Source organism: Sarcophilus harrisii, chromosome 4 (genome assembly GCF_902635505.1).
Source record: "Sarcophilus harrisii chromosome 4, mSarHar1.11, whole genome shotgun sequence".
Taxonomy (NCBI): domain Eukaryota; kingdom Metazoa; phylum Chordata; class Mammalia; order Dasyuromorphia; family Dasyuridae; genus Sarcophilus; species Sarcophilus harrisii.
This window is the reverse complement of record NC_045429.1, coordinates 439359359-439372324: the sequence shown is the minus strand read 5'-3', so window position 1 is coordinate 439372324 and position 12966 is coordinate 439359359. Positions and strand designations below refer to the sequence as shown.

General features: G+C 46.5%; 1 protein-coding gene across 2 annotated transcripts in view; it reads right to left on the bottom strand.

The window, feature by feature from the left end:
• The window catches only part of SGSM2 (small G protein signaling modulator 2), a 68822-nt gene that overhangs the window by 37249 nt on the left and 18607 nt on the right, over positions 1–12966 (bottom strand). For both annotated transcript variants that reach the window (XM_031967803.1, XM_031967804.1), the window contains exons 3-7: positions 8471–8633; positions 7841–8002; positions 6087–6154; positions 5831–5976; positions 5309–5443 (exon numbers count right to left, since the gene is read on the bottom strand). In XM_031967803.1, coding sequence (XP_031823663.1) covers positions 5309–5443; positions 5831–5976; positions 6087–6154; positions 7841–8002; positions 8471–8633 — 674 coding nt within the window. The remainder of the gene's footprint in view (positions 1–5308; positions 5444–5830; positions 5977–6086; positions 6155–7840; positions 8003–8470; positions 8634–12966) is intronic.

The window sequence follows — 12966 nt, the reverse complement described above, 5'->3', positions numbered from 1 at the left end:
CCTCTCCCAACCATTTCCAATCCAAATTCTGAGCTCATCATTCAACCGAAACTTCCCTCTCCAAAGTTACCATTTGGCCTCTAATTCCCAAATCCAAGGGCTTTTCTCTCTCTCCTCGCCCCCTCTGCAGCCTCTTTCCCTTAACCCTTCCTTTTCTCTTGGTTTTTAGGACATCCCTCCCTCCTGCTTCTTCTACCTTTTAGAGCTGGATTCTTATCCAGTTCATGTCCTTTACCTCTAGGGTTCTGTCCTGGTCAGTTTCTCTTCTCCCTTTATTCTATTTCACTTGGTGAATTCATTAGCTCCCATAGATTAGATCCCATACCTTCTCTCTGCTGATAATTCTCAAGTTTACTCAATCTGCTGAACTCCCATGAGTCTCCCATGGCCAACTGCCCTTCAGACATCTCACACTATAGATCCAGAGAACATTTTAAACTCAACATGTCCAAAGCAAATTCATCTTTCCCCCTAAGCCCTTTCTTCTACCAACTTCCCTCTTGCTGTTGAAGACCACGTTATCCTCCTAGTCCCTCGAGCTCTCAATCCAGGAGCCGCCCTCAAGTCCTCACAGTCTCTCACCTTCCCAATCTACCCCTCCCAAAACTGCTGATTTTTTCTCTGAATTCTCTCTCAAATATCTGTGCCCCTTCTCTCCTCTGACACTATCATCGCTCTAGAACAGATCCTCATCGCCTCACACCTGGATTATGGCAATAGTCTGCCAATGGCTCTGCCTGCCTTGTCTTCCCACCCCAATCCGTGTTTTATTCAGCCATCAAAGCCATAAAGTTTGACCACGTCATGCTGCTACACAATAAATCGCACTGGCTTCCTATCTTCCAGGATCAAGTATAGAAGTGGTTGACATTTAAAGCCCCTTCAGAACCTAACCCCTCCTAGTTTCCTACCATCTTCTTCCCTTCCACGTGTTCTTTGAGCCAGGGATATGGGCCTCTTGGCTGATCCACAAACAAGACATTCCATTTCTCAATTCCCAGCATTTTCTCGTGCCTGGAATGCCCTCTCTCTTCTTCATCACTTACTGGCTGCACTGGCTGCCTTTAGGTCCCAACTAAAATCCCGTCTTCACAGGAAGCCTTTCTCAACCTCTCAATTCTAGTGTTTTTCCTTTCTTTATTATTTCCAATTTATCATATATACATATATATATAGATATATATATGTATGTGTATGTGTGTGTATGTATCTCGCTCTTACCTCTGCCTGTTTGTCTCTGTGTCTCTGTCTCTGTTATTTCTCTGTCTCTCTTTGTCTCTATCTCTTCCTTTCTTTCTCTCTGTGTCTCTCAATCTCTTTCTGTATCTGTCACTCTCTCCCTCCTTCTCTCCTCTCTGTCTCTTTGTCTCTTCCTTTCTCTCTCTTTCTGTTCCTTTCTCTCTCTCTCTCTCTGTCTTTCTCTCTTTCTCCATATGTAATTGCTTGCTTATTGTCTTTCCTATTAAATTGTGAACTCCTCAATGACAGGAACTGTTTTTTGCCTCTTTTTCTGTGTCCATAACACTATGTAATTGGCACCTGGTAGGTACTTAGTAAATGTTTATTGACTGACCTAGCATCCTTTCTAGTGGTAATGAGGGAGACAAATAGTAAGGGTACGGGTAGAAAGGAAAACTTTGACAAGGATCAGCTATCTCATCTCGGACAGCTCAGTGGCACAGTGGATAGAGAACACCGGGCCTGGAGTCAAGAAGATCCGAGTTCAAATTCAGTTTTCGACACTAGCTAGTGACTGGACAAATCCTTTGACTTCTGTTTGCCTCACTGTTTTTATCTGTAAAAAATAATAGCTCCTACCTCCCAGAGTTGTGAAGATCAAATGAGATAATTAATACAATGCCCGGCTTGTAGTAAATGCTAAACAAATGTTAGCTATTATTATCTGAGACAGGAGGGAGGGGAGGTTGTGTAAGGACACAGATAGAGAAGAGGAGCTTTGAGGGAGCTCATCAGATGGCCTTGATTTTCTCAGTTGAGTAGGAGACAAGGTCATCTGCCATGTGTGTGAGAGCTCTTATTTTTAGGAGCGTACAAAAAAAGAGAAAACGTGATACTAAAAAATGATGAAAATATTCATACCAAAATATTCAACCCTGAGATCTCACTGTGAGGCATGTGCCCTGCGGAGCTCCAAGATGGAAAGGCAGGTGCCACGTGTACCGAAAATGTCCATAGTAGCAATTTGTGGTAACAAAGAACTGGAATAAAGCAGTCGCCTGTCAAATGGCAAAATGCTAAATGCGTCATGGTATGCAGGCCCGTAGACCAAGAGACTGGAAGGAAATCTTAAGGTGACCAATCTAACTCTTCCATTTTACAATTGAGGAAACTGAGGCACAGAATGGTTAAGTAAATTGTTCAAAGTAAAAAAAAAATGTTAGGGCTGGGATTTGAATCGTAGTTTTCTGCTTCTTCCCTCTATAACTTACTGCTATGATGGCATATTACTGAGCCACAAGAATTTAGAGAAACTTGGAAAGATTTCTATTAAGTGATGAAGAATGAAATACACAGAATAAGTAGGACAAAAGACACAATGACTAAAATAACTTAAATAGAAAGAAAACAATAACATAATTGAATGCTGGGTAATTATGAACAAGAACACTTAGCCCTGGAAAAAGTTGAGAAAAATACACTTTTCTCCCTTCTTTGCAAAGGGTAGGGATTGTGGAAACAGAAATATTGCATATATGCTGTCAAGACTTAGTTAATATATTGGTTTTGCTAAGTCAATTTCCCTCCTTTCTTTTTAAAAATTCTCTGTGGTAGACTATATGATCATCAATTCTGACAGACATGGCTCTCTTCAACATTGAGATGATTCAAACTAGTTGCATTTGTGCAGTGATGAAGAGAGCCATCTACACCGAGAGAGAACCATGGGAACAGAGTGTGGACCACAACATAGCATTCTCACTCTCTCTGTTGTTATTTGCTTGCATTTTGTTTTCTTTCTTGGTTTTTTTTCTTCTTTCTTGATCTGATTTTTCATGTGCAACCAGATAACTGTATAAATATAAATATATATATATATATTCACACACACACATATATTGGATCTAACATGTATTTTAACATATTTAACATGTATGGGACTACCTGTCAGCTAGGGGAGGGGGTGGGGGGAAGGAGTGGAAAATTTGCAACAAAAGGTTATGCAAGGGTCAATGTTGGAAAAATTACCCATGCATATGCTCTGTAAATAAAAAGCTTTAATAAAAAAATTCTCTGTTGCAAGATTTGGTTCATAGGGGGAAGAGAAATGAATGTTTGCAAATGAAAGTTTTATATATATATATATATATATATATATATATATATATATGTATATACGTATATACGTATATATGTATGTTATATATATCATACATACACACACTTACATAAATATATAAATTTTTAAAAGTCACCTATCTAGAACAAAGAGAAGATTTTTTTTTAAAGCAAAGAAACATTGCAAGAACCAAGAACAGGCACATTTGCACGTGACATTACAGTTTACAAAGTGCTTTCCTCACAACAACCTGATAAAGCAGGTGATGATAATTTATGTACGGAGTCTTTTAGATGCATTTTTTATCTTCTCTACAACCCGGTGATGTGGTTGCTATGATTATCCCTAGTTTACAGATGAGAAAACTGAGACTCGGAGAGGTGGACTGCTCAGAGTCCCACAGTTAGAATGTTCTTGAGGTAACCTTTGAACCTAGGTTTCTCTGACTCTATCTTGTCAAGCAGTTTCTCTTGAATAGGGAAAGTACGGTCATTTCTAAGATCCCTTCCATCCATGATCCTATGACCTATGACACCATGAAACAGGCTCAGAGATATGACTTGGCTATGGTCACTTGACAACTATTGGAACTAGGATTTTAACTCAGTTCTTCTGGCTCCAAATGTATCACTCTTTGGTATTGGGGAGCATCACTTGAGGGTGGGGAGCAGGCTCAAAATCAGGGAGCCCTTGCTACACTGGTAGCACTCTGGGGCAGAGAGACTCAGGCGTTGTGCTCGCCTCCTTTTCCATCAGAGGAGGGCTGCCGGGCACTTGGGACCCTTCCTGAGCCCTCAGCTGTGACCAACTGTTGGGTGACGGCATCGCCCACTCCTTCCCTCATACTCCCACTGACAAGCAGATGCCAATCGAGCCAAGGGACTCACTGAGCAAGATGAATCCCAGCATCTTGGGCCGGAGGGAGAAGAGGGAGAAGAATCCAAGATTTCCACACTGGGCAGCTTGGAGGAAACCCCAGCTCTGTCTCCTCCTGCCTGTCTGCCTTCTCATGCCATCTAATATCAAGCTGCCAGCTGTTTAGCCTGCCAGCTGGCATTTACTCTTACCCTGGGTAGCCCGGCTCTTAATTAGCTGGAGCAGATGGCTTCCCCGGGCTCCCCACTTGCCGCAGGCTGGGAGACAAGCTTGGTGAGGGCCAGAATTGTAATGGAAAGAGTGCCAATTTGGAGCCAAAGGAACCAAGTTCAAATCTCGACTCTGCCACTTAAAGCCTATACGCTGACTTTGGACAAGTACTTCACCTCTGTGACCCTCCTCAGTCTCCTCCTCAGATTAGTCTCCATTCCAGATCTGGGAACTTTCCTTTTGCTTCCCACTCATCACTGTTTGAATCTCCTAGGAAGGGATGCCTTTGGGACAGTTTAATGATTATTCTTGTTCCCCGAGAAGAGCTTATAAACTGTACCTTACTCCCTTCACTGTAGAGGTGGAAGATGTGGGGAACTATGGGTGAGAAATAGTACATACATTATCAGATCAAATGTCTGTTTTGTTGAATCATTCTTGTTTCTTTAAATTTCTAGAGAGGAATATATTTGCAAATAAATGTGATATGAAATCAAAAGGCATCAATAAAAATAATATTTTTTTTTTTTTACAAAATTAAAAAGAATGAATGATTCTTGATTCTGGGGTCCCTGGAGAACAAGATCCAGGGGCGGAGAAAGATGCCCAGGAGCTACCCAGAGTGGTCTCCAGAGTCTTAGCCACCTGCCGGGTCTGTTTGGGGTCTGAGCTTTGGACAAAGAACCCAAAATCAGGGAAAGGGGTTCCCCTGCCAATCTGGCAGCAGCGACGACTCCCTCTGGACAGAAAGCTTTTCAAGGTCCTGGCCATGCTGAAGAGCTTAGGCTTTTCAGGTCCCTGGCACATCCCCTTTTGCATCAGTCCCTCAGGGGACTGGTACCTTTCCAGGGGACTTCCTGTTAGGAAGCTAGCTCCCCCCTTCCCCCTCCCTGCTGTGGGAAGCCAAGCTCTGGGCTCTCTCACCGGCTGTACCAGCACGTTGTTCTTGCCGTAGAGCAGGTGCGTTCGAGAATTCTGATGGAGGGACTCCACATACTCACGAGCCGAGGCTGCAAACCGGTCTTCCGACGCGCTCCCACTGGAGTGTCGCTTCCGGACCTTCAGAGAGAAGCTTTGCTAGACAGTTTTGCCCCCAAAACCCCCTGGCCTGGGCATCTGGGGCCGTCTGTGGAGAACCCGGGATGGCAGCATCCCTGGAGGGCCCCCTTTTATCCCTCCTTGACTGGCACGCTGGACCTCTTCTCTAAGGCTCCCCCTCCACGAGCTGCAGCAGCTCTTGAACAATCTATGCTCCTGGCTCAGAGGCGACTCTTCAGCTTGGGGCTTCACCCAAGCACCAGAGTGGGGAGAGGGTCAGTATCTGGCTGGGAAGACCCACGTCTGCAGGAGTAATAGCAGACAGGGATCCCTTCCCCTCCTCTGAAGGCCTTTGGCTGGGGGGAAGAGGGAGGAGGGACTTGGGACGTGGTAAGGAAGGAAACTTACTCCCAGGGCCGGACGCTTGGAGGGCGAGTCCTGCCGGCCATGGGGGCCCCGGATGCGGTGCCTCTGGACCAGCTCATCGGCAGACGGGTCCGTCCAATAGTGGTCTGCTGTCTTCAGCTTGGTATACTCCAGAGCGCAGGGTCCCACTGTGGGGAGAGGGACAGCCAGGATCTGAAGATAATCTCCTGGAACAGGGGCAGGGGAGCCGAAGCCCTCCCCATCCTGGGACCCCAACCCTGCCCCACGCCCCACTCACCTAGAAGAGAGGCCAGAATGGGGCCAAACACGGGGTCCGCCAGCAGGGCTTCTTTTTCATAGTATTTGCTGTTCAAACAGAAGAGAGACAAAGGGTGAGCACAGGAGCTCGGCTCGGATCACCCGCTTCCTCTCTGGATGGAGGAAGGAGATGAGAAAGCGGGAAAACGTGGAATAGCGCAGAGTGCGAGGGACTAGGAGCGAAGAAGTCACGGCTCTGAACCTCACCTCGGATACCTCCTAGCTGTATGATCAAGGGCAATGCATCAATCATCAAGCAGCTATTAAGAGGATATGCTGGAACTTCAAGTCAAACATTAAAAGGCTTTGCCCTCAATTGATTAACAAGCATTTTAGCGTGCCTACCATGGAGGCGCCAGGCACTGTGCCAGGTAGGGAAACAAAAACCAAAAATGAGACACGTCCTGACCTCAAGGAGCTTACATTCTAGAAAGCAAGTGATTTCATTTCCCTGAATCTCCGTTTATGCATTTATAAGTCTCACAGGCTTATTGTGAGGCTCCAAAGCGTTTTGTTAGTTTACTTTTTTTGGATTTTTTGGTTGTTTTTTTGGTATTTTTTTTTCTTTTCTTTATTTCTTTTTCTTTTTTTTTTTGCTTGGACAATTGGAGTTAAGTGACTTGCCTAGGGTCACACAGACAGGAAGTGTTAAGTGTCTGAGGCTAGATTTGAACTCTGGTCCTCCTGACTTCAGGGTTTGTGTTCTATCCACCGCGCCGCCTTGCTGTCCCTATTAGTTTACTTTAACCTGAGATTTCTGAGGAGCACACTTCTTCCACACCCAGTAGTACTAGAGAGGTGCTTGAGGTACTCATCCCCACATGGCACTAGTAGGTGCCAGAAGCAGGACCATTAAGAAGCTGGGCTCGTGGCCACTAGATGAGTGCCACAGTGCCCAGAGAGCATCAGATCCAGAATCAGCAAGAATCATCTCCCCGAGTTCAAATCTAGCCTCGGACACTTCCGAGCTATGTGACCCTGGAAAAGTCACTTTATCCTGTTTGCCTCAGTTTCCTTCTCTGTCAAATGAGCTGGAGAAGGAATGGCCAACCACTCCATTATCTTTGCCAAGAAAAAACAATGGTTTCAGGAAGGAGACACAACCGATCATAACAACAACTAAGTTTTCTATTGCACTTCCAGATGGTATCTTGTCTGATACTCACAACAAGCCAATGAATTACGTGCTATTATTATCATCATTCTACAGAAAAGAAAATGGGACTATGAAAGGACAATGACTTGCTCAAAGTCACACAACCGGGAAATCTCCGAGGCAGCGTTTGATCTCAGGTCTTCCTGAGACAATATTCTATTCCTCGCTCACTGAGCTTCCTTTAAGAGAAGGGAGAAGCAAGTGGATATTATACAGAAGGTGTCTGGAAATCCTAGGTCCTCTTAGGTTGTTCTTTAGTCAACAGCCTTGGTTGTCAGGATTGCTGAATCTGAAGAGGATCAAAACACTGTGATTGACCCAGCCCCGTGCCCCAGGATTGTCAGAACATGGGGAGAAGAGAAGGAGAAGGGGGAGAAGGAGGAGGAGAAGGTACATGAGGAAGAAGAATGAGAAGGTGGGGGTGGGGAGGAGAAGGAGAAGAGAAAAAAGAAGACTACTTTGGTGGATCAGAACATAAATGGGTTTCATTGTAGAAGGTTGGATAGAAGCTTTGCATCATTGGGACAGAGAGGAAGGGAGTGACACGGGAGGAGGGTGTGATGGGGGGCAGCACTCACCTGCAGTTCTCCACAATATACTGGACAATTCTGTCCAGCACTTTCTCAATGAGGGCAGTGCGCACCCAAATGTGCCTCAGGGCCTGGGGGCTCAGACTTGGGGGCTTCCCTCCAGTTGAGCCCTGTCTCCGAAGGGCCTCCTGGTTGCCTCCTGTTGACTTCCTGAGGGGAGGGAAATGAGGCCATTCAGGGACGAGAGCAAGCCTGGGAGAAGGCTGCCTTGGGACTGGTGGCCCTGTCATGGCCTCCTTGTCTGCCAGGGGAAGATGTGGCCGAGAGAGGGGACTTCGCAGGGGACAAGGTTGGCGATGGATCGGAAGCTGAAGCTTCTCAGATTTGGAGCAGGTTGGGAGCCTTGGAATCCAACTCCCAGTGAGCTGGCCAGGGCTCCAGGCACAAGTGGTAGAGCTGGGACATAAAGCCAGCCTCCAACTCCTACGTCCTTTTCCCTGGGCCGTGTTTTAGCTCAGTCCTGGCCAGACCCAGTGGAGCAAAGAAAAACAAGGAGAACATGTGCCTCCCAGCCACCTGGAGAATGGCAGATGATACACAGGACCAGATGACTTCCTCCTAGAGGGAAAGTGGGGGAGAAAGCTAAAGGGAAGGCCCTGGGGTTGACCTGGGACTCACTTGCTCTCCACCTGCTGCTGCAGCTCCTGCACCTTTCGGCAGACCTCTCCGGCTACCACACAGGTCTTCCCCACCTTGGTGAAGAGGGCAGCCATCTTGTCACTGCGCAGGAAGCCTGCAGCCCGACGCCTCAGCTGATGCAGCAGGCAGGTCTCTACCACACCTGAAGAATAGGAAAAGATGACACAAAAAAGTCTGCCTCTCCCCTTTTCTCATGTCACTCAGATGCCATCTGCCATGATCCCTTTCACCCGTTTCACATGAAGAGTCAGTCCTTCTCCTTGCCGACCGAACCCACTCTCCATGGACAAGTGATTCTACCCCACCCTGTCTTCTCCACCAGAGTGACCTTCTATCATCCCATTCTCACTCATCTTTGGTCGCTCCCTGTCCGCCGGCTGCTTCCCTGCTGCCCCAGACATACCCACGTCTCCCCCATCCCCCCCAAACTCTCACTTGATATGCTCATCCTGCAAATGATCATCCTACAGATGGGCCATCTACAACCAATGCTTTCAATTCCTTTCCTTTTACTCTCTTAACTCTCACACTTCAGCTTCCTACATCATCATTCAACTGAAATTGCTCTAGAAAATTACCAATGATCTCTTTGTTGCAAAATCTAATGGATTTTTCTCCCAATTTTCTCCCAATTCCCCTTAAAACTCTCTTTTCTCTAGGTTTTTGGGATACTACTCTCTCCTGGCTCGCCTCCTATTTTTCTGACTGTTCCTTATGTTGCCAGATTTTCACCAAATTTTATCTTCTAACTGGGGCTGGCCAGACTGTAGAGCTCTAATCACTGTGCTTAAAAAATTTAAGCTCTGCTTAAAAAAATTAAAATGTTTTCAATTAAATACTTATCAACACTACTCTTCTACCTTCTAGAAAAAAGAAAAGTGAAATAAAACTCTTATAACGAATATGTATAAAAATCCCCACATTTGCCAAAAACTATGTGACATTCTGCATCTTGAAACCATCACCTCTCAGGAGGTAAGACATGTTTAATATACAAGTCCTCTTTAATCAGGGTTGATCTCTACATTGATGAGAGTTCTTAAAGCTTTCTTAATCATCGTAGTTATTGCATAAGGTTTATCACATTAATATGTCATGATTTGTTCAGCCATTCCCCTTTCCCCCCAGAGAAGGGAAAGGGAGGAAGGGGGGAGAAGGAGGGAAAGAAGGGGAGGAGAGGGGAGAAGGACACAGAGAAGGAGGGAGAAAGAGAGAGGGGGAGAAGGAGAGGGGTGTGTTTTCGCAGAATCTCACACTTGGAAGGGATTGCAGAGCCAAGTTTTCTAACCCACATCTGACCCAAAGATGCGCAAACCTTCCTTCCACCCCTCTAGGTCAGGCCTGGCTGAAGCCCTGGAGAAAGGCCAGAAAACTCCTGGGTGTTTCTGGCAGTCAGTCTATAAGGATTTGTTAAGTACCTACTTTTTGCCAGGCATTGTGCTAAGCACAGGAGATACAAAGAAAAGCCAAAGATAGTCCCTGTTCTTAAGGAGATCACAGTCTAATGGGGAAACAACATGAAAACAGCCATGTAGAAACAAGATTTGTACAGGATAAATGGGAGATGATCAGCAAATGGAAGGGCCTCGCAGTAAGGGAGACAAGGAAAGGCTTCTTGTAGCACGTGGGGTTTTAGCTGGGACTTTTAAAAAGCCAAGAAGGGGAGATGAGGAGAGAGAGAATCCCAATGAGGGAATTCCAGTGTGGTCAGTGGAAGTGCATGAATGGGGCAGCTAAGTGGGGCAGTGGATAGAAGTCAGGAAGATCTGAGTTCAAATCCCAGACATTTGACTTTTTTTGGACACTTTTGCCCAGACACTCTGGGAAAATCACTGGGGGGTGGGGGGTAGGGAAGACAGAGAGAGAGAGACAGAGAGGAGGGAAAAGGAGAAAGTGGGGGGAGGGGAGGACAGAAGCAAGGAGGGAAAAAGAGAAAGGGGGAGAGGAAGAGGGGTATATTTTCACAGAATCTCACACTTGGAAGCGATTGCAGAGGCAAGTTTTCCAACCCACGTCTGACCCAAAATACTCTTCATGTCATCCCTGACTAGTCCATTTTGCCCCATCCATCACCCAAGTCAGGGACCTGTTTGTAGGATTCCGGTGAAGTCCAGAGTTCATGAACTGATCCATTCTGTTTTCAGCCTGCTCCTACTGGTCTTAAGCATTAGACTAAATGGATTCAGAGCTGGGAGGGAACCTGGGGGCCATTAGGGAGAAAGGGATTTGCCCCAGCTCATGCAAGTAGCAAGTGGAAGGGCTATATATTCAGCACTCTTTCCACTGTACCACAGAGGTCTCCCTCTTGGACACTCAACTCCCATTTTCCTGCTCAGGCAGAAACGTGCTTGGATGGGACCCTGCCCTCCCCCTGCTCGTGGGGCCAGACAGCTCCATTTCTGCTGCTGCTCTATGGCAGGCCCCCTCCACCTCCCTCCCCTTCTTCCCACCAGCACATCCACCTAGCATTCGGCGACATGGGGGCAGGGAACATGTGTGCAGAGCAGATCCGTCTCCTCTGCCTAGCTGCACCCCGCCCCTCCCCAGAGAGGGGGAACATGACGGGCAGTGTCAGGACCAAGGGCATGGGGAGCAGCAGAAGCCAGCCAGGCCTCCCACAGCCCATGGATACTGTGGTTGCTAAGGAACCAGGCTCTGGAGAAACCATCAAATATTGATGGAGCTGATGCTGCGGTTATCAGGACTGACAACAACTCCTTCATTATTGATGAGCAGCAGCAGGGAGCAAAAGGAGGTTTCCAGGCCCTCTGGGGCTGTTTTTATAGGCTTGATTTAGGGGAAAGACTGAATTTCTCCCTCTGGACATTGCTTACCACATGTCTTTGAAGAAATGGTGGACAGACTAGAGGCCGGGGAGTGCACGGACTAGATTCTATCTACATTTATGGGTTTAAAGACTCGCAGATTGTTGGATCCAAAGGGAGCTTTGAGCATAAGTCTCACCGCCTCCTTTTATAGAAGTTCAAATCAGGGAATTGACTGGCTGAGGTTCCACAACTAGCGAGCATTAGAACCCTGACTACTTTGTGTCTGCTCTGGGTATATCTGGGTGTGATTGTAGGTCTTTAGTTTGTCTATGAACATTTATATTTACACACACACACACACACACACACACAAACACACACAAAGTATCCATTGGTCTCTGCGTTTTACTTGTGCCTGAAAAATATGCATGAGAGCAAGTTCACAGAAGCCAATTAGTTCAATTCTCTCATATTACAAATGAGCAAACTGAGGTGCGAAGCATTTAAAAGACACAATCACAGATTTAGAGTCTGAAGGGACATAAGGTCCAAACTTCTTACTCACAGAAGCAGAAACAAGAGCTAAGTGACTTTGCCAAGATGACAAAGGAAGGGTTTGAACCAAGGATGATTTAGTCTTCACTGGCTCCTTCCCCTAGTTGTACCCACCCATTGCCATGAAGCCCTAACTCAATGGGGCTGGAGGTCTGGGTAGTTTTGGCTCAAGAAAAGCCCCTTTTCTTCAAGTCGCCGTCCAGCAGCGGCATGAGTTGACGCCGGTCTTCTGCTGTCCAGATCCAAAGGAGAAAGAACCATCGGGGAAGGGGGCAGTGCTGGATGCTGTCCTTGGCTGCCAGAGCAAAGGCAGGTGGCAGCAATTTGTAGCAAACACAAGGATGTGACTAATTGACAGGATAATGACTCATTAGTCTCCCCACCTTCCCCAGGGTGCAGACAAATGGCTAGAGGCAGGGCTGGAGAAGTGGGGAACCAAGTGCTCGGCTTCATCTGCAGCCACTGAGCCTAGCCCCACCCATTATGCTGGGGCTGAAGGGAAAACCAAGATTCTCATGAGGAGCTAATCGTTTTCCAAACATGCCCCTTGCTCCGCAGCCACCCATCCTTTAGAACGATGATGACAAAGTGGGAGCCAAGCCCATATCTCTCATTTTCTTCCTCCATCACTGTGGCAATGATGATCACGAAAACAATAGTCTATAAGGATACCCCATGTCCACCATTTTGTACGATCCTTGTGCAATGAACCCTAGGGTTCAAGATCCAGACCTGCCACTCTTAGTACTAGGATCACCTTGGACAAGTCACTTTATTATTCCCTGGACCTCAGTTTCCTCATCTGTAAAATGAGGAGATTGGATAGCTTCCGAGCTCCCTCCCAGCTCTGGATCTAGGATGATCTATATGATCTATGATCCAAAGCTGTTTGACCAATCAAGTCCCTTCTTGGATCTAAGCCTCGAAGGTGGATTAAATAATTTGGGGGAAAGTGTGCACTAATTGCTTAATCAGAGCCAGCACCATGACTGGTCATCAGAGGCTATCGGAGAGGTCAGGCTGATGCAATAGGAAGGAAGGAAGCAATAGGAATCCAGCAATGGCTGTCTCTGTCTCTCTTCCCTGGACCTGTTTCTCTATGTCCAGTCTCTGCCCTTTATAATCCGTTCCAGACAAGGTTATCAGATTAAT